Here is an 18,393-nt window from a genome sequence, read left to right as displayed (position 1 = left end):
TTGATATTGTTTACATTCTCAAAATATTGGCTGATTTGAGTATTATCGATATCTTCATTGCCATTATTTGTTGGGAGAGATATAATTCGGGAAGTTTGGTTGACAACATGCTCATATTACTTCATTGTATAAGCATTGAGTAGGTGTGGTTTCTCCAGTTCCAAACATCACTGCCACCTGGCCGTTATTAGGTTTTATTCACCCTCGGCTATGACTTGCGGCTTTAATTTACCAGTATTCTTTCTTAAGATCTCCACTGCATGAGAAGTGAACAAATGTATTTTATTTTTACTTATTGAGAATCGGCAGGGTTTAACAATTTTAACGGAGCTCTTGATAAACCCTTGATAGTTACAATAAATGACTTATTTCGTGTTACTTAATTCGGTGGTTTATGCCAACTGACATGTTAGCAATGATCGCTTCATTCAGAATTCTGAAAACCGGAATTTTGTAGTAGAGGATGTAGGAGTATCACTAGTATTACAATCAGTATGAGAGAGAGAGAGAGAGAGAGAGAGAGAGAGAGAGAGAGAGAGAGAGAGAGAGAGAGATCCACTTGCAATAGTTGAATAATAGTTGTACTGAGAAGAATGATAATTTAAATAAAACACACGGTTTACTGTAATCATATTACATATGCGTTTTACCGATATCATCAATGTCTTTAGTTTCTGATGGAACTTGATTCAGAGATACATATAATCCTTTTGTAAATGAAGAAAGGTGAGATTAACAAAACCGAGTCTATATGTTTTTCATACAGAAAGTCGCGGTAAATGGAAACCATTGTTTTGTGTACATTTCACTGCCATTCATAAACAACCGCTTATAATACTACAATAATGAACGATAATAATTGTACACAAATCATCGTTCTTATGCCTGAATTGTTCAGAAACAGTTAACAATTTTTAAAATTACAGTTTTGCATGCTGCCTCACTTGATGTTTGCTGCTTTATATGAGGCTGTGAGTAGAGATTGTTAATGTCAGTCAGTTGACAGGTGTGTGTCATATATAATGGCAATCTGAGATTGATTAAAGGGTAATTGGAAATTTGGAAAGTATCATTTGCCCCTTGTTTGGTAGTAGTTTGCCTAAATTAAATCTTCGGTAAAGTGTGATTTTGTTTATATTGAACAGAAAAGAGTATTTTGTATCTAAAGAAGTACTTCTGATGTCAAAAACTACTCCCCAACTAATTTATATTTTTTTTCTGGTATTTTCAATAAGCTGATGTCCATCCCCTCAAATGAGGGACTCATAATGTTGACTATTAAGTGAATAAGAGTAAAGACTTATGATGTCTTAACTAGATCAAGAGGTATTTTCTTGAAGACAGATTCTCATGTGATTCTCTTTCATGCTGCTTTCAGAGCAATAAGGTTTCTGAACATCAGTGATGATGAGTGTCTTTATATTTGAAAGCTTTGAGAAGGTAACCTTTCGTCACATTTTACAATGCAATTTGCCATGCAAAATAGTTTGTGACTTACATTTTGATTCTAATAATCTAACATATTGTAAGGGGAATAGCTTTTGTTTGCTTTTTTTTTCTCTTTCTCTCATGAATCCACATCTTTACATATTAATTAGCTTGTCTTATGTCAGGTATCCGTGACACCTGCAAAGAAGATCCCTTATAAACTTTGAGCCTAGAATATTGGGAAAACAGGGCCTTATGCAAATAAGAAATATGCCATAGAAACAACAGATGAAGACACTGAGTATGCAAGAAAGAGAAATAAACGTGTCAGAGAGATTGGTGAGAACTCTGGTATATTGTGTCGTAATTTGTCGCCTACCAGGAAAAGGATTCGAGTAGCAGGAAAGGTACTGTACTGTAAATGTTTGTTTCATAATGACTTATTTGATATTCTGATATTTGCACTTAGTACATTTCACTGCCATAGCAAAGAATTAAAACTTTCAGTTTTCATTAGTTTTGTATCTTCTAATTCAATTATTTCATGTATGTGACTAAGTAATTAGATAGCTATATTGTTCCACTTGTGTGGTATCTTAAGTTTCAAAATCGCTGTAGCGTTCAATTGTTTTTTGTGTGGGGTGGACTACCCTGCTGACTGTCGGAGTACAGTAGGAACAATGAAGCTAAAATTTGTATAAATTGTTCTGGTGTACATCATCATGATGATCGTAATATGTAGAAAAGCTAAATGTATGAAATGTCAAAGGGAACATAAATCCAATAAAAAAAATTGTGAAATATACAAAATACAGTTTGAACTGTGCACTAAAAGCCAGTGCAGAGCATATAAGTATTGGTTATGCAAAAAGACAATTAGGACAACCACTTGTGAGCTATGCTCAAGTTCTTCAGCCACTACCCCTATCTACCACTAGGTTGAGTTGGTCCAGCTGTCTGGGTCAGTGCCCGTTGAGGCTAGAGCAGAGCGCAAGCCTCCAAGGAGGCTAAGATGGCACTCTACATAATCAACCTCACCTTGAAATTGTCTTGGGCAGCATCTCTGCCCGCTTTAATGGTGACTGAGTAGCAAAGCACCAAATAGATGTTCCCCCTACATCCCCTCCATCAAATCCAATTCAACTTGTAACACTTAGTAATATATAAGAAGATATAAGGCTGGATACAAGGACCCCAGCTTGAATTCAAACAAGTTTAACAAGAAAAGGGAAACAAAATGGCAAAGGTAAATGAAACAAATGGCACAAGTAAATTAAAGGCAATAAACCAAACCTGTCAAGACCAGTCCTTTCCAAATCATCTCTTGATAATGCTCATAAACAGAAAAGAGGTAAATGAGAAGGCTCCATCCAAAGGTCCTTCCACCAAGCTCAAAAAATAGTTTTTACATCAGTACTACAATGGAAGTGTAGAAGTCGTAGGGCCTGAAGCTAAGAGCTGAAGGTACTGCTCCATGACCATAACCCAGGCATTGTGTGTCTCCAGGAAACTAAGCTTGGAAACACACAATATGATCCTGGATTAAATTACAGCATATATAATTCTGCACCACTAAGGTTGCCGTTGGCCGACCAAGTTGCGAACCACTAAAAAAAAAATCACAGCTGCAGACGAACCACAAGCAGTGGACGCCACTAAAAGAATTGCTACGAAGTGACTGCTGGGTCTATGTTCTTGGCCACACCACAGTTGTTGACCACTAGTGGGTGAGGATTAAAAAAAACTTTATTTCTAATCAGAGCGCACGCATGAAAAATTTTGTGTAGAGATACTTTGCAGTTTTGTGATTGACCAATAGAGGGGGACATACCAAGTGTCACAATGACTTGTAGAGAGATAATTGACTGTGAATCTTTGATTACAGAGGTAGGTAGTCCAGCCCTCTATGGTTTTACGGTAAAGGAATACAGTGCGTCCCCCGTTTTCACGTTCTCCGGATTCACTGATTTCTATGGATTTTTCTCTGGACCATATGTACCCATTATTTGTGGGAAATTCACCTATTCGCAGGGATTTCCAATGATAAATAATCATTAATTAGTGTAATTTGATGTTATTTTCATGACTAAATACATTTTTTCTGATACAAAAAGTTTTTACTAATTTTCAAATATTAATACTGTAGTATTAGTAAGTTGTTCATGTACGAAACAAACCTTCGGTCTTAACATTATGATAATACTAGCATCAAGCTGGAAACTGGAAATTGTAGGCACAGTAAAGGCCAAAGCGTTCCCAGCGGACAAAAGGGTAAAGAAATGCAAACTAAGGAGTGAATGCTTTTCTGGGAAAACAAACACAGCCAGCAAAACACACTGGCAAGTAGTCCTGGGAATCTTAAGTTCCTTGGAGAAGCTGGTGCCACATGGGAGACTGAACCTTCGGTCATTACAATGGAGGATGAAGGAGTTTTGGTCACCAACTGTAGATCACCCATATGAGCACATTCCCATGTTGACAGAGGTGAAGAAAGACCTGTTGTGGTGGGTGCAAGACAAAAATCTGACTGGAGTTCTTCTGCAGGAACCCTCTCCAGATCTCCTGCTGTTCTTGGATGTGTCACTCCAATGGTTGGGGTGAGCCATATAGAGAACTGATGATTTTTGGGAAGTGGAATCGCAAGGACAGAGAATTTCATTTAAACGTGCTTTGAGTTAACTGCAGCCTTTTAATTGGCACTACAGAAATTTCTGGGAGGGTGAAGGAGCAATCAGTGGTATTGATGTTGGACAACACCACAGTAGTAGCTTACGTAAACAAGCAAGTAGGCCTAGTATCTCGTCAGTTACACCTAGTAGACATGAGATATATCCCAGGGAAAAGAACGTAGTTGCCAAAAAAATGAGCGGCAGGACCAGATTCTAGGAACAGCGTAGTCCTTGCATCAGGAAGTAGTGGACAGAATGTTCATCTTGTGGGAAAGGCCAATCATAGACCTATTCTCAACCAGGTACACAAAAAGTGGAAGTATATTTTTTTAAAAAGTAGTCCTAGCGCAGTAGTAGCAGCAGATGCTCTACGACAACCATGTGACAATCTGGATGTATATGCATTCCCTCCCTTTTGCCTAATCAGTCAGGTACTGAACAAGGTGGCGAGGTCTCGAACCTCAAGATGACTCGGGTAGCCCTATTGTGGTTGAAGGCAGAATGGTTTTTCCGTACTTATTTGAAGTTTCTAATAGTATGTGCTGAGAGTTGTATCTAATGGAACAACCTACTGTGTCAACCACACGATAGGTACCACCAGTTGGTGCAGTCTTATCACTTAGCAGGAGGAGAGACTCAAGTATCTCCTATGAGGGAGAGGCTTTTCTCAGAAAGCAGCAACACAGATGGCAATAAATGAGATCATTGGCAGTTGTGTACCAGGGAAAATGGTCTGTGTACTGTGATTGGTGTCAAAGAAGGAGCTTGTCTCCACTCAGAACCACTATTCCGCTGTTAGCGGATTATCAGTTATATCTCAGAACATAGACATATGTCAGTACAGTAGAGCCTCAGTTCTCGTCGATAATCGTTCCAGAAGGAGCGTCGTCGAAAATCGATTATTTCGAGAACTGAATCAAGTTTTCCCATAAGAAATAACTGAAAATGGATTAATCCGTTCTTGACCATCAGTTATTAACCCTAACCTTGCCTTTTTATACAATACATTACATGTAAATTACAACTAAATAAGTTAAAAGTTAAGTTAAATAAATATCATGTTAAACGTATATTTATAATTTTAAATGTATAAATACAGTATAAAAGTAAACTAGCCTAGCCCACGTCCAACCAGATTGTTGACCAAGCGCCACAGGCTACCTAGGTAAATAGTAGTAAGTAGAACGTAGTGCAGTGGGTAGGCATAAAAAACGTGTTGCTAAACATAACAAAAACATTGAAAAGCAAGTCTAATTATTACAGTAAATTAATAAACTATTAAAATTAAACCCAATTCATATTTATAAAAAAACTTCAAATATTTGTCTACAGTAAGTCGGCATTTAAGGATGTAAACAAACCATAGCGCAGCCCTAGTGGTTTATATCGGGACTATGGTAGTAAACAAACCAATATCTCGCTATAAGCCTAGAAACGTTTACATTCGATATTACTTTATGGTAAATCTTTTACGGAGTCGACTGCAAAACTGTATACAAAATCGCTTGAAAATTATCTTTCAGTAAATGTAATGTTATGATACTAACAATTTTGTTTCATAAATGTCCTTATAAAAAAGGTGCGTCTTTTACGGCAAATTATCCAATATCAGGGCTGGTTTTCAAGCTTATTGGACTTTGACAATTATTATGGTACTGCATGTACATATATACGTACGTATAAGTAAAAGAATCTTCTTAATGTCTTTAATTATTCTATACCATTACGTACCAGCATCTCTTGAGTTTGATATCAAGCCAACCTCTTTTTTTTTTTTTTTTTTTTTTTTTTTTTTTTTTTTTTTTTTTTGTTTTTTTTTTTTTTACGAGGATGCTTATAAACGAAGCATACAGATTGCGTTCGTTACCGCGCACGCGTTGCATTATGTAAACTGTGTCACTACCAGACCTCATACGTAAACATTGACGTCTTTTTACAGTAGACATAAAAGAATCGTCTTAATTTCTATAATTATTCTATCCATAGCGGCTTCTCTGATTAAGCTAAGGCTAAACCTCCTCTTTAACCAGCAAGCTTAACTAAGATTAAGATTGCATTCGCTACCGAACGGCACATGTTACGTATGTGACAGTGGTTTCACTACCAAATTTCACACGTAAACAATGACGTATTTTTTTACAGTAGATATAAAAGAATCTACTTAATTTCTATAATTAATGTATACGTAGCAGATTCTGAGTTAACTAAGGCTAAGCTCTTCTTTGCCGGCACGCTTAAAAAGCTTAGATTGCGTATGTAACTGTTTCACTACCAAATCTTACACGTAAACATTGACGTATTACAGTACGACATAAAAGATTCTTAATTTCTTAATTACTACGCACTTAATATGGCATAGTGACTTCTCTGATATAAGCTATGACTAACTTCTTCTTTACCGGCAAGCTTAACAAAGCTTAAAGGTTGCATTTGCTACCGAACCGCACATGTACCTACGTATGTACAATTGCCTTCACTCCAAACCTAACACTTAAATACGTATTGCATTTGCTACTGAAACGCGCGCCTCAAGTGTGAGCATGGCTTTAGATATTCGCTTGAAAAAAAAATCAAGCAAGGATGCTTGATTAAATCTTTTTTTTTTCGCTCATCACTTTCATGCAGAGAGAGATAGCGAAACTTAAGGGTTTTTTTTTGGAGTTGGAAATAATGGAAACATTTTGTAAGAAGGAAAACGCGAGATGCCATGTAAAACACTTTCCATTATTTCAGAGATTAACAATAGCAAAAGGTTTTTAATAGATAGCCAGTTAGTAATGTTGGGGACCCATGATGAATCAAAAGGTAACTGCGTATAGAGTTGATACCACCGAAAAAGCAAACGAAATGCGAGCAAGGTGTACAAGACACGACACATGTTTGAATGTGTGTAAACATTACTTACATTAGTTGCGGACTTTAAACAATGCCGAGTCGAGTGGCGTCACCAGTGTTACCACCGTTTTGCTAAATTATGCTAGTCGGTCCAAGCAAGAATTTATGCCAAATATGGTGCATTTTGTGCCAGAATTATGCTATTAATCTATCATTATCTCATTTCTCTAATGCATTTGAGCTAAAACAACGATGTAATGGAAATTTAAAACATTTATAATATTAGGTGAAATGATACAAAGTGACGAACAGACAATATTATACACTAATAATTTGATGATCTTTACATGTTAGGAAACTCGTAATAAAACACCATTTTTGTTCTTTAATAGATCACATACGCCAATCACTAGTACACTATTTGATATGCAATCACTATTATACTATTTGACAAATGTATGAAGATCACACATACAAATGTGAATAAAAACAACAAATTTTACTTATTACTGCATCATTATCATGCCACTCAGAACCATTTTTCTTTAACAGGTCACATAAACAATTAATAAATACTTGAAAATTGTGTGAAAATTACTTCAAATATAACATTTTGTTATTTACTGCTATTTACTGAAAAATTAAACTAAAAAAAAAGGTAGAACAAACAAACCAGTCCTCTACTCAGAAGAAAAACATACGTACTTATTACTAGATCATTATCATGCCACTGAAACACTATTTTTCTTTAAGAGATCACATACACAATGAATAAAATACTTGAAAATTGTGTGGAAAATCACTTCAGACATAATTAAAATTTGATAACTGAAAAATAAAACTTAAATAAGGAAAAAGTCATTCTTTGTTACTATGAAGAAAACATTGTTAACACTTTACTGATCGTTTGTCATGCCACTGTGGGTATTTATTTATATTCACAAAATTTACATTCCTTAGTTGGGTTCAACTTAGCAATTAACTCATTTGTTAGTGCTGCTTTTTGAGGCAATTTCACTTGAAGATACATTCACTGTAGCTGTATATGAAATTGAGGAATTTTCTGCATTTTATTTAAAAATTTTAGTGAAAATACATTCTAAAATTGTACTAGAACCCTAAGTGTGAAAGAAATTATGCTAAGCTCCAATTCTTGGGTCAAATTATGCTAAAAAACATGAAATTATGCTACATTTGGTACCACTGGATGACGCCAACTAGCGGCGGCTGGCGGAAACAGTTTTGTTTACAAACATCATATGGTCAGAGGTCGGAAACTGGTTTTTTGGTTGAAACAGATACAAAGTTTATTGGAAATTTAGTGGCGAAATCCGATTATGTCGAGTTCTAATACGGTCGTGAACCGGGTCTCTACTGTATATGGTATAAGGGATACAGGACTGCTCTTGCTTCGGTTCTGATTATGAAAAGCGTGGACAATTCTTCTTCATGGAAAATGGCTATGTTAATAGAAGAGTTTTGAGCAGCCCTGTTCCCCTAAGGAACTAAAAACTCCAAATTTCAATTTAACCATAGTACTAGGCAGCCTTACAAAACCCCCATATTAACCATTGCGACAGTCTATAGATAGAAGCTTGACTCTGAAAGCAGTCTTCCTATTGGGTCTAGCCTCAACCAAATGGGTGGGGGAGCTACATGGGCTGTCATATGTGGTGAAGTATTTGAGAGGTTGGAAGTCTATGGTCTTCTAATTTATCCAAGAATTCGTAGCAAAAAAACTCAAAACCATCGGTAGTGGATGGCAGATTTGACTCCTTTTAGATACCTTCTCAAGGAGAATTTATGGATGATGACCCTGAAGAAATGCTGCTATGCCCTGTCGAGTACTACGAGCATACTTAAGAACAACTCAGCATCCCAGGCCAGGATACCAAAGGTGGCTTTATGAGAGTATAGGACAGAACCAGGTTGGAAGTGTCCAGGAATACAATGTATTCTTGGTTGAGAGAAAAGAGTAGGAATGCGTACATGACAGAAGATGGTGGATCAATAGTTGGAGAGAGCTAGAGCTCATAACATCATTGGCTTGAGTGCTTCTTTGTCATTCAAGAAAAATCTGTCTGTGGAGAGGATTTTGAAAGCTGGTATCTGGTGACGCCAAACAATTCGGAGGTACATTCCTTTTGTAAATTATCACAGCTGGGTTTAACAAAGCCTATTTTATATCATGTTTTTGATACAGACGGTCGCCTGAAAGGGAAACCATTGTTTTATTTAAGTTTTGTCACCATTCTCAACACCGCTAATGATAATCTTACAATAATGAACGATAATTATAGTACACAATCATCGTTCATATGACTGAATTGTTCGAAACAGTTACAATGTTAAATTACAAACAGCTTTGGCGTGCTGCCTTACTTGATATTTTCTGCATTTGTCATAAAAGCACTGGGGAACGTGAAAATATAGTGTCATGAAATAATTTTAAAATTGCCATGGACGGTACCGAAGATGATCTGTATGAAATCAACGATGAAGCTGAAGTCGACTCCAGAACTAGACTGGAATCCTTAAGATGGTGGTACATGTAATCAATCTTGTGATATGTATGAGAAACTTTTAATGAAAAATAAGTATGTTCTCATTAATGTTTATTACTACAGTAATTACACTACCATTGAATTTTTTTAAAGGTTGCTGTCATTGATTTCGAATATTCCTCAAATAGGCTATTTATTATTATGATATTTCAATAATATATATAGTAAAAATGGTTTGAACAAACTTTTGATCATCACTATAGGATAATTTCTAGCTCCTAGCTGGATCCAGTTAAATCACAGATGACAGCAAGGAATCTTGTGAGATCTGGCGACGTGTGATATCGGGTGAAGTGGTCAAGGACCACGCACCCACACCACCCCGTCAGTATTTTCTTAACCACCTGTGTGCCCTGGATCTCTAGGTTTTCTGTGTTTCCTTGTTTTCTGGCTTCGGCTGCGACCGACCCAATAGTCACTTGCAATAGGTGCCGCTCTAACATTTTGTACAATAACGAACCCCTGCACGGAATGCTGTTTGTGGCCTATAGACAGTGGAAGTTATCTTATAGTAAGAGGGAGCATCGTGAGGGTTTCTAACTCTGCCTTCATGGGAGGGTTTTTCTTCTCTTCCCAATGCTTTGTCTCCTGCTGCTGTCAGACCCCAAACAAGTGTTGTGCCTTCGGCTCTATCTTTTCTTCCATTAATTCGTTGTTTGGAAGTATCGGGAGGCCCTCAGGCTGATTTATGTAATGTTGCCCCTTCTTCCTTGGGAGTTAATTTGATTCCCGAGAGGAGGAGGCTTTTTTTCCTCAATTTCTTTTTATTTCAGAGTTGGGGAGGTGTTCAAATGGTGGCGCTTTGAGGGAAGCTTGTTCTCCAGGGTTCACCATCCTTGGATGGTTTGCCGACGCACTTCATGGATGCTCGCTACCCTTTCCTTGTGCTGTCCAGACCCTCAACCCTCCTGACCTCGTCTTCATGGGTAGCCGAGTCCAGCCATTTTGTAATGCTCCGCCAGTGACGATTGCCGCTTATTCGAGTCAGAGGGAAGCTGTGGCGTCAGCCCCGCTAGTGATGTCACGGGGTAAGTCATTTTGTATCCCTCTGCCTGTGGTGTCTGCATCCCGTTCGGATCGAGTGGAAGCCGTGACATCATCACCGCTTATGGCGTCACTTCCATCGAGAAGTCACTCCCACTCGTCTCCTCTGCGCTGCCTCTTCTCTTTGTCATCATCGTTTGCTGCCGTGACGTCATTCTCTGCCATCCAGTTCGCTGCATCTCCCTTCCATGTCGTCAGAGCCTTCTCGTGCTGATCCATCTGAGGCGTTATGCCAGGTACGGTTCTTAAGAGATTGGCTGCCATGTCGACTTGGAGGACTGGAAGCAAGCATGTTGCATCACCCCTGCCTCCTGCTTAGAGATTGTGTAAGGAGCCAGTGCTGTCTTCCTCTCCTTCTCCCCCATCTCCGCCGCATCGGCATATCAAGTAACTGGAAGGCTAAGGACTTAGCCCTTTCTTCAGCTGCGAGTGAGGAGCAGCAAGCCATTGTTCCTGGAGTGTGTTGGTGTTTCATAGAGTTAGTGTATCTTCCCTTTTGTGATCTGCAGTGGCTGGTTATTCATCCTCTGCATCATTTTTTGTCGTGAGGATGTTGCAACCTCCCTCGTTTGTGCATGTTGCAGGTGCTCCCACTTATCCTTTTCCAGGACCTATTCATCGCTGTAAGGATCTCAAGGCTCCTGTCAAGAGGTCGAAGGTTGTGAGTGCGGAGTTGGTGCAGCAAGAGTGTTTGCCTGCCCCTCTCCCTGGTACTTCCAGGAGTTTGTCTCCGAGGGGTTCTCATTTTATCTTGAGTGTTCAGGATTCCTCACCAACACACGTTTGTACGTCATGGCATTTGCAGCCATGTTAGAGAGTCTTCTGTTGGTAGTGTGTGCAAGTGGTGTCCCTAGTGTTGTAGTTGGTTTGTCATGGGAGTTTGGTGCTTGGATCCGCCCTGACGTTGTTGGTGTTTCGGGATGTTTGGCTGCTGGTTCTTCCATTAATTTACACAAGGAAGGCGCTTCAGATAAGCCTGCACACCCTTCTCGTTGTCGTGTCCATTGCCGGGGAGGAGGAGGGAGACACGCAAGAGTTTTTTGTCTTCCTTTAGAGAAGTTGTCGACCTCAACTGTGGATTCAACAGTTTGGAGAGTAGGACTCAGGGTGGGTTGGTCATCTTACACTTCTTCCTGCTTGGAAGCTTTGCTGGGAGCTACGCAGGATCCCCAAGTTCATCATTTCAACTTCCCTTATCGGGGCACATCCAGTCTGTCTTACTAAGGTTAATGCCTCTCTTTCAAGATCGGGACAGTTCGCTTCGCTCTAGGGCCTCTGCCAAGCTACTGCCCTTGCCCCTCATGAGGCATAGGAAGTACTATGCTACAAACTCTATTCTGATGTCTCGTCATCTTAACCCAGACGTCATTCATCTGAAGCTGGGATGGACTTTGGAGCAGGTGAGGTCGGTGGCTCCGTTCTTATCTCCATAGTATGCCTCAGCGTTGGAGCCTACATCAGCCTCCATGTTGCGGACGGTTTCTTGGCTGGACTGCTGGACTACTGGTCTACAGTCATTGCCAAGATAGCTTCTGACAGGTCTCCAAAGGGGTTGGTGAGTGCTTCCTCTCTTGCCAGTTTGTTGCAGTCAGGAGGCAAGGCTTTTTCGTATCTGGCTCATCTCGGTGTGAAGTCATTGGCTAACCTTCTCCTGATTAGAAGAGATGCAGCTTTATCCAAGATTGAGGAATGGAGATCTTTTGGAGAGACTATTTCTGTTGTTGGACCAAGCTGGAGTATGCAATAGGAGTTCGGTTTCGGCAGGACCTACCCCCTCGTCCCAGCCTAGATCAGAGGACCAACGTCCCCTTCACTCCTGTCCTTAAGCCAAGAAGGGGCCCCAGAGGCAGAGGTAAAGGGGGTCTTCGTTAGGTTAGGCGCCTCTCCCTCTCCTGTGCCACGGTTGTGGGTATACCGGGTGGGCTATTGGGCCTAGTGACAGTTATAGGATGGAGAAGTGGGCAGTAGATGTCCTTTTGGGTTGGGGTATCTACTAACATTTGACTTTCTCTCTCTCTCTCTCTCTCTCTCTCTCTCTCTCTCTCTCTCTCTCTCTCTCTCTCTCTCTCTCAAACAGCTGCTCATAAGGGTGTATCCTCCAGAATCTGAAGTTCTTGGCTCTTCAGGAGGAAGTGCGAAGAAGAAGCTGGACAGGATGCGATAGAGGAAGTGGTGCATCCATCTCCGATGTTTTACAGTCATATCTTGGTGCCTAAGGCGTTGGGAGGTTGAGACCTGTGATAGACTTACCCACCTTGAATCATTTCATCAGGAAGACAAGGTTCAAGATGGAGACCCAGTGTTCAGTATTGGCAGCTGTGAGGGAAGGTGACTTCATGCTGTCGATAGACATGTGGAACGCATACTTCCAGATCCCTATTGATCCGACGTCGAGGAAGTTCCCTCTCTTCTCTTTTGGAGACTAGGTTTTCAAGTTCAAGTTCTGTGCTTCGTGCTGACCACAGCCCCTTAGGTGTTCACAGGGTTTTTTCTCTTGTCTCAAGTTGGCCCCATGCTCGGATCTGTTTGCTGAGGTACCTCAACGATTTGTTGGTCTTGGCAGGTTTCAGGGAGAAGCTGCTGCAGGACTGAGATCATGTGCGGTTTTGTCTGGAACTGGGCATCTTCATCAACCGGGAAAAGTCACCTCATGCCCAGTCAAAGGATTCTCTACCAGGGCATGGTCATCGATACGGTGGTTGCAAGAGTTTTCCCATCAGATTAGAGGTTGGAGAAGTTATGAGTGGTGGCGCGCGACTGTTTGAACCACATCAGTCAGCTCATCGGTGGCAGGTTCTTCTGAATTTGGTCTTCCCTGGAGAAGCTGGTCCCTCATGAGTGTATTTATCTTCAGTCTCTGCAATGGAGAATGGGGAAGGGGAATTCTAGTCTCCGGTGGGGGATCACCCCTGGTAAAGGTTCCTCTGTATCTGGAAGTGAGAGAAGATGTTCGTTGGTGGTTGGATGACCAAAATTTGTTGAAGGGTGTCCCTCTGTGGCCTCTCCCTCCGAGTTCCTTCTATTTTCAGATGCCTCCCTTGCAGGGTGGGGGGGCTCATTTAGTCAGCCGCATTGCTTTAGGCATTTGGAGTTATGAGGACAGAGCAGCAATACCAGCGTGTTGGAGTTTAAGGCAGCCCTCCTGGGTCTGAAGTAGTTTCTGGAGAAAGTAGAGGGTCATTCTGTCATTCTCATGTCGGAGAACACCACGGTGGTCGCCTATGTGAAACAAGTAGGAGGCCTTGTTTCACAACTTCATGCCTTGACCGTCGATGTTCACCAGTGGGCGGTTGTCTGAATCAGATCCTAGGCACAGAGTGGTCCCTTCATCATAAGGTAGCAGACAAGTTTTTCCAGGTTTGGGAAAGACCCATGCCAGACATTTTTGCGTACCGGTTCAACAGGAAACTGGAGATATTGCGTTTAATGGTTCCAGCTCCTTTAGCAATAGCGGAGGATGCCTTCCAACATCCCTGGTACAACCTGGAGGTGTATGCTTTCCCTCTGTTTTGTTTATATCCATCAAGTTCTGAACAGGATGATTAGTTCGCTGGGTCTCAAGGATAACTTTGGTAGCCCCTCTGTGGGCCTCAGGCAAAATGGTTTCCAGATCTGCTGTCGTTGCCGAAGTTTCCGAGGGAAATTCCCCCTTGGCAGCATCTCCGTGGCAGCTGCATGGTAGAAAGGTTCCACCAGTGAATAGAATCCCTGTCCTTTCACAGTTGGAGGCTATAAAGTCTCTCCTCCGAGAGAGAGGCTTTTCTCAGAGATCAGCATACGCATATGCCCAGCAGTCTCAGAAGGTAGACCTCTGCAGTTTACCAAGGCAAATTGGCAATCTACTTTGAATGGTGTTGTAAATGGGGTTTTTCTCCACTCAGAACCTGTATTCATCGCATAGCAGCCTTTTAACCTTCCTCAGAGATGAGAAACGTTTCTGTTTCTGCCATAGGAGGCTACAGGGTGGCCATGATTTTAGTGTTACTCTAGAGGTACTGACATCTCCTCTTGGGAACTTTCCTGCTAGTTAAGGGGTGTGATCAATTGAGTTCTCCTAGGGAGGTCAAGTCTTCAACGTGGGATGTTTCCTTGGTTCTGAGGTCGCTCATATGACAGGAACTTGACGCTCAAGACTGTGTTCCTCCTGACCTTGGCATCTTCGAAGAGGGTAGGAGAGCTGCACGGTCCGAGCTATGATATGAATCACACCAGGGTTGGGGGTCAGTGTCCTCCAGATTTGTCCGGGAATTTGTGGCCAAGAACCAGAATCCCTCTGTGCATGATGATAGGTTCACTTCATTTTTTCATTCCATCCACTGAATGACTGTGGGTGATGCTCAAGAGCTTTTGTTGTGTTCTGTAAGGGCCTTGCATTGCTACCTTAAAAGGACATGGCACCTTAGGCCAGACTGCCTGCAGACTTTGTTTGCATAGAGGACGTACAAAGAAAGAGGTGTTGAAGAATACTATATTTGGATACGGGGGAGGCCATCAGATATGCATACTTGACTTGATAATTCTGCTGTCACGGCTGCGCAGGCTAGAGCGCATGACGTTAGGGTTTATTGGTCTCTCCCTGCTTTCAAAAAGAACTTGTCTGTACATAGAGTGCTGCACGCTGGTACTTGGTTATGCTAGTCCACCTTCACCCTTCTGTCTTAGGATGATCCCACCCAAAGATCTATGGACATTTCGTTTCCCTGGGGTCATATGATGGCTGCCCAACAGATTGTGTAATTCATCTTTGCCCATAACAGGACACTTTTGTATATTACCTAAGATGATTGTGTGGATGAGAGAATGAGTGAGTTGGCTGGTCTTTCTTTCTCTTGTACCTTTCCTTCTTCCTTTGCGCGGTTAAGGAATAGATACTCATTCGCTGGACTGGTGTGATACAGGTGAGTAAGGTAGTAATACTGATAATTTAGTTGCTTGGTATGCAAATAACCAAGCCTCTATTCGGTAGCATATATTCCGCCCCTTGGCAAGGGGAATTTGGGTATGGTAGCAAACCCTGGTGTCTTGGTTTGTTATTAGACAGTCAAAATTTTTCTTTGGTTCCCTATACAATGATTCTCCCATATATCGTACGTCGCTTAGTGTCTGGATGTAGATATCAAATGTATCTAGCTCTTCACTGGCTTCTATCCCTCTCCATAAGTTATTCCCTCTGGAGCTGGACTGGTGGCAGGCCCCCAGATGGTTTAGGATGCCTTTTACCTCCCTCCAAGTATAAGTCTATTCTATTGTTAAGACCGAAGGTTTGTTCGTGTCTGAGCAAATAACAAATTAAGACAATTTGTATTTTTCATAGCTACAGACCTGAGGTCTTAGCCGCCCCTCTGTCTGCTAAGACATCCTGAGTTGGGAAAGACTGACATTGTGGCATGGGTACATGGTCCTTGACCACTCTTCACCCGATATAGGCACACATTGGCAGATCTCAGAAGATTCCTTGCTTTCATCTGTGATTTAACCGGATGCAGGTAGGCACTAGAAATAATCCTATTGTTAAGACCTCAGGTTTGTAGTGATGAAAAATACAAATTGTCATAGAAAATTTGTCATTTTAGTAAATTTTGTTATTTTATTTCATAAAGTGAATCTTTATGTATGTTGGTGGTTAGGCTGCAGCACTGAGGCTGAAGGTAGCCTACAGATACACATCTTAGAATTCAAGGTTTGACTTTAGTATAGTATTGCAGTATAAAAACAAACCCCCAATTTTTAGGGGTGAATGTTTGGACTTAAGGTAAGTCTTATATGATGAAATATAAAGTATGTATTATATAGGTACACATATACATAAATATATATTAATTACACATCTTTATTTTATTGGGTGTTATGTGTGTTTGTCTGCATGTCGCGTTCTTGTTCCACATGGTTGAAGGTATGTCTCATACATGAGGGCAATGATCTTTCTGCCCTGCGTTGGATGTTAGGTACGGGCATTGCATGGCAATGCTGACTGCTTCTGCAACGCCCCAACTTTAGAACAGGTAGGAATGCACATTGTACTTATTTGCTTAACCCCCCTCAGTTATTGCGAGAGGTGCAAGGTGGACAGAGAATTCTTATGAGTGTTTTTTCAGAATTCGGCTACAAATGTTAGGTATCTGAAAATCGATCCTCAGATTGTCACTTCATACACTCAAGTAGCTAAGGAAAAATTTCATTGGGTCCTGCCGAATCTCCCTTCAAGGAAAAGAAATCATGAGTTTTGCAACCTTGAGAAAGTATTTAAGGAATTGTTCTTTATTATATGGATAGTATCTGTTTTCATTCAACTGAGATCTTTATGCTGATTTTCATCATCACATCGATCTCGGGATTAGGACTTTGGCTTCCCCCGTGGGTTTTCATAATGGCACTGTATTCTTTGATTGGCAGAGTATTCTCGGCTAGTTAATCCCTTATATATATATATACAATATATATATATATTATATATATATATATAATTATATATATATATATATATATATATATATATCAGCAAAAGCCACAGGGAAAATTTTAAAAAATGAAAAGACAGAGTGCCAAGTACTTTCGTGTATTTACCACATCTTCGGGCACAAAGTAATACAAAACGTAAAAACTATTGAGCAAGAAAGCTCTCACAAAAGCAAAGTGGAAAAAGAATTATATATGTATGTACAATAAGGCCATTACAAACAGAAACAGCATTCGTCCAGATTACCCAACCGCTTAACACCCCACAACAAAAGTCAAAGAAAAAAAAAAAAAAAGTAATTGCCCAATGACCCAATTACTTAAAGAAGAGAAAAAACACTGACTAATGCCACCAGTTTTTTATAAAACAACTGAACTCACAATTATGAATAGTAACAATAATAACGGCAACTAACAACATACTTAAAACACCAATAAACAAAGATAACTGATTGAACAATATTGTCAATATGAAATACATAAAAAATAAATAAATAAATAAATCACAAAAAAAATACTAGTACAAAAACTTTAAGGATAATGTTAAACTCACAAGAAATACATAAGAAGGAACTTGACAAATACACTAAATTAAAGAATATGTTAAAACTCTTCACTATTTTATCTATGATAAGACTGTCTAATTTGTACATACCAGGGCTCAAATTTAAAAAGTTTTCCAGAATAAGTCTTTATAAAAGCAGATTCAATATATTCCTACTAATATAATCATTACAAAATAAAATCTCTTTTTGCCTCTGTCCAATCAATCGCATGGTTACATTACTAAGGTGAATAAAAAGGGCACTAGAAGTCTGTCCTGTTCTAACTGAATATGATGTTGATTTAATCTTGTAGACAAATCTTTCCCAGTTTGGCCGATATATTTCTTATCACACCCCAACTGACAGGAATTGTATAAAGGCAGCAGGTAGATGAAAATGGGGAGTTCTTTATCAGTATATTACAAACCGTATTTGAGCTTTTAAAAACTAATTTTTACATTAAAAATCGAAGTACCTTAGGCAAATCATAAAAATCTTGTGGTATGGTAAAACTAACATATTATGGCATGAAAAAGGTTCTCTAACCCTATTTAATTTGAATAAAAAGTACCCTTGGCCATTTTTAATGCCTTGTCTATAAAAAAAACATCGGATATTGAAGTTTTACACCTATGTCACATATTTTTCCTATCTCTTCATCTAAAAACTCAGAACTGCATATTCTTAAGGCCCTCAAAAACATCGAAGAAAAAATAGATATTTTACTTTACTATGATGCTCAGAGTAATAATGAACATACGAACATATATTAGTGGGCTTGCGATATACATTGAATTTAAAACTACGGATTTGTCTGTAAACTTGCACATCTAAAAATGGTAACATTGACTC

The 18,393-nt window shown here is 39.9% G+C and overlaps 1 protein-coding gene across 1 annotated transcript in view; it reads left to right on the top strand.

Annotated features, from left to right (window-relative positions):
* The first annotated feature begins 716 nt into the window (after positions 1-716).
* Positions 717-18,393, top strand: part of LOC135221157 (uncharacterized) — a 50,894-nt gene continuing 33,217 nt past the window's right edge. The window contains exons 1-2 of the mRNA XM_064258982.1: positions 717-726; positions 1,678-1,835. Of these exons, the coding sequence (XP_064115052.1) occupies positions 717-726; positions 1,678-1,835 (168 nt within the window). The remainder of the gene's footprint in view (positions 727-1,677; positions 1,836-18,393) is intronic.

This window comes from Macrobrachium nipponense, chromosome 2, assembly GCF_015104395.2.
Source record: "Macrobrachium nipponense isolate FS-2020 chromosome 2, ASM1510439v2, whole genome shotgun sequence".
Classification (NCBI taxonomy): domain Eukaryota; kingdom Metazoa; phylum Arthropoda; class Malacostraca; order Decapoda; family Palaemonidae; genus Macrobrachium; species Macrobrachium nipponense.
Note: the sequence above shows the minus strand (reverse complement) of the source record. Positions and strands in the feature narration are given on the sequence as shown.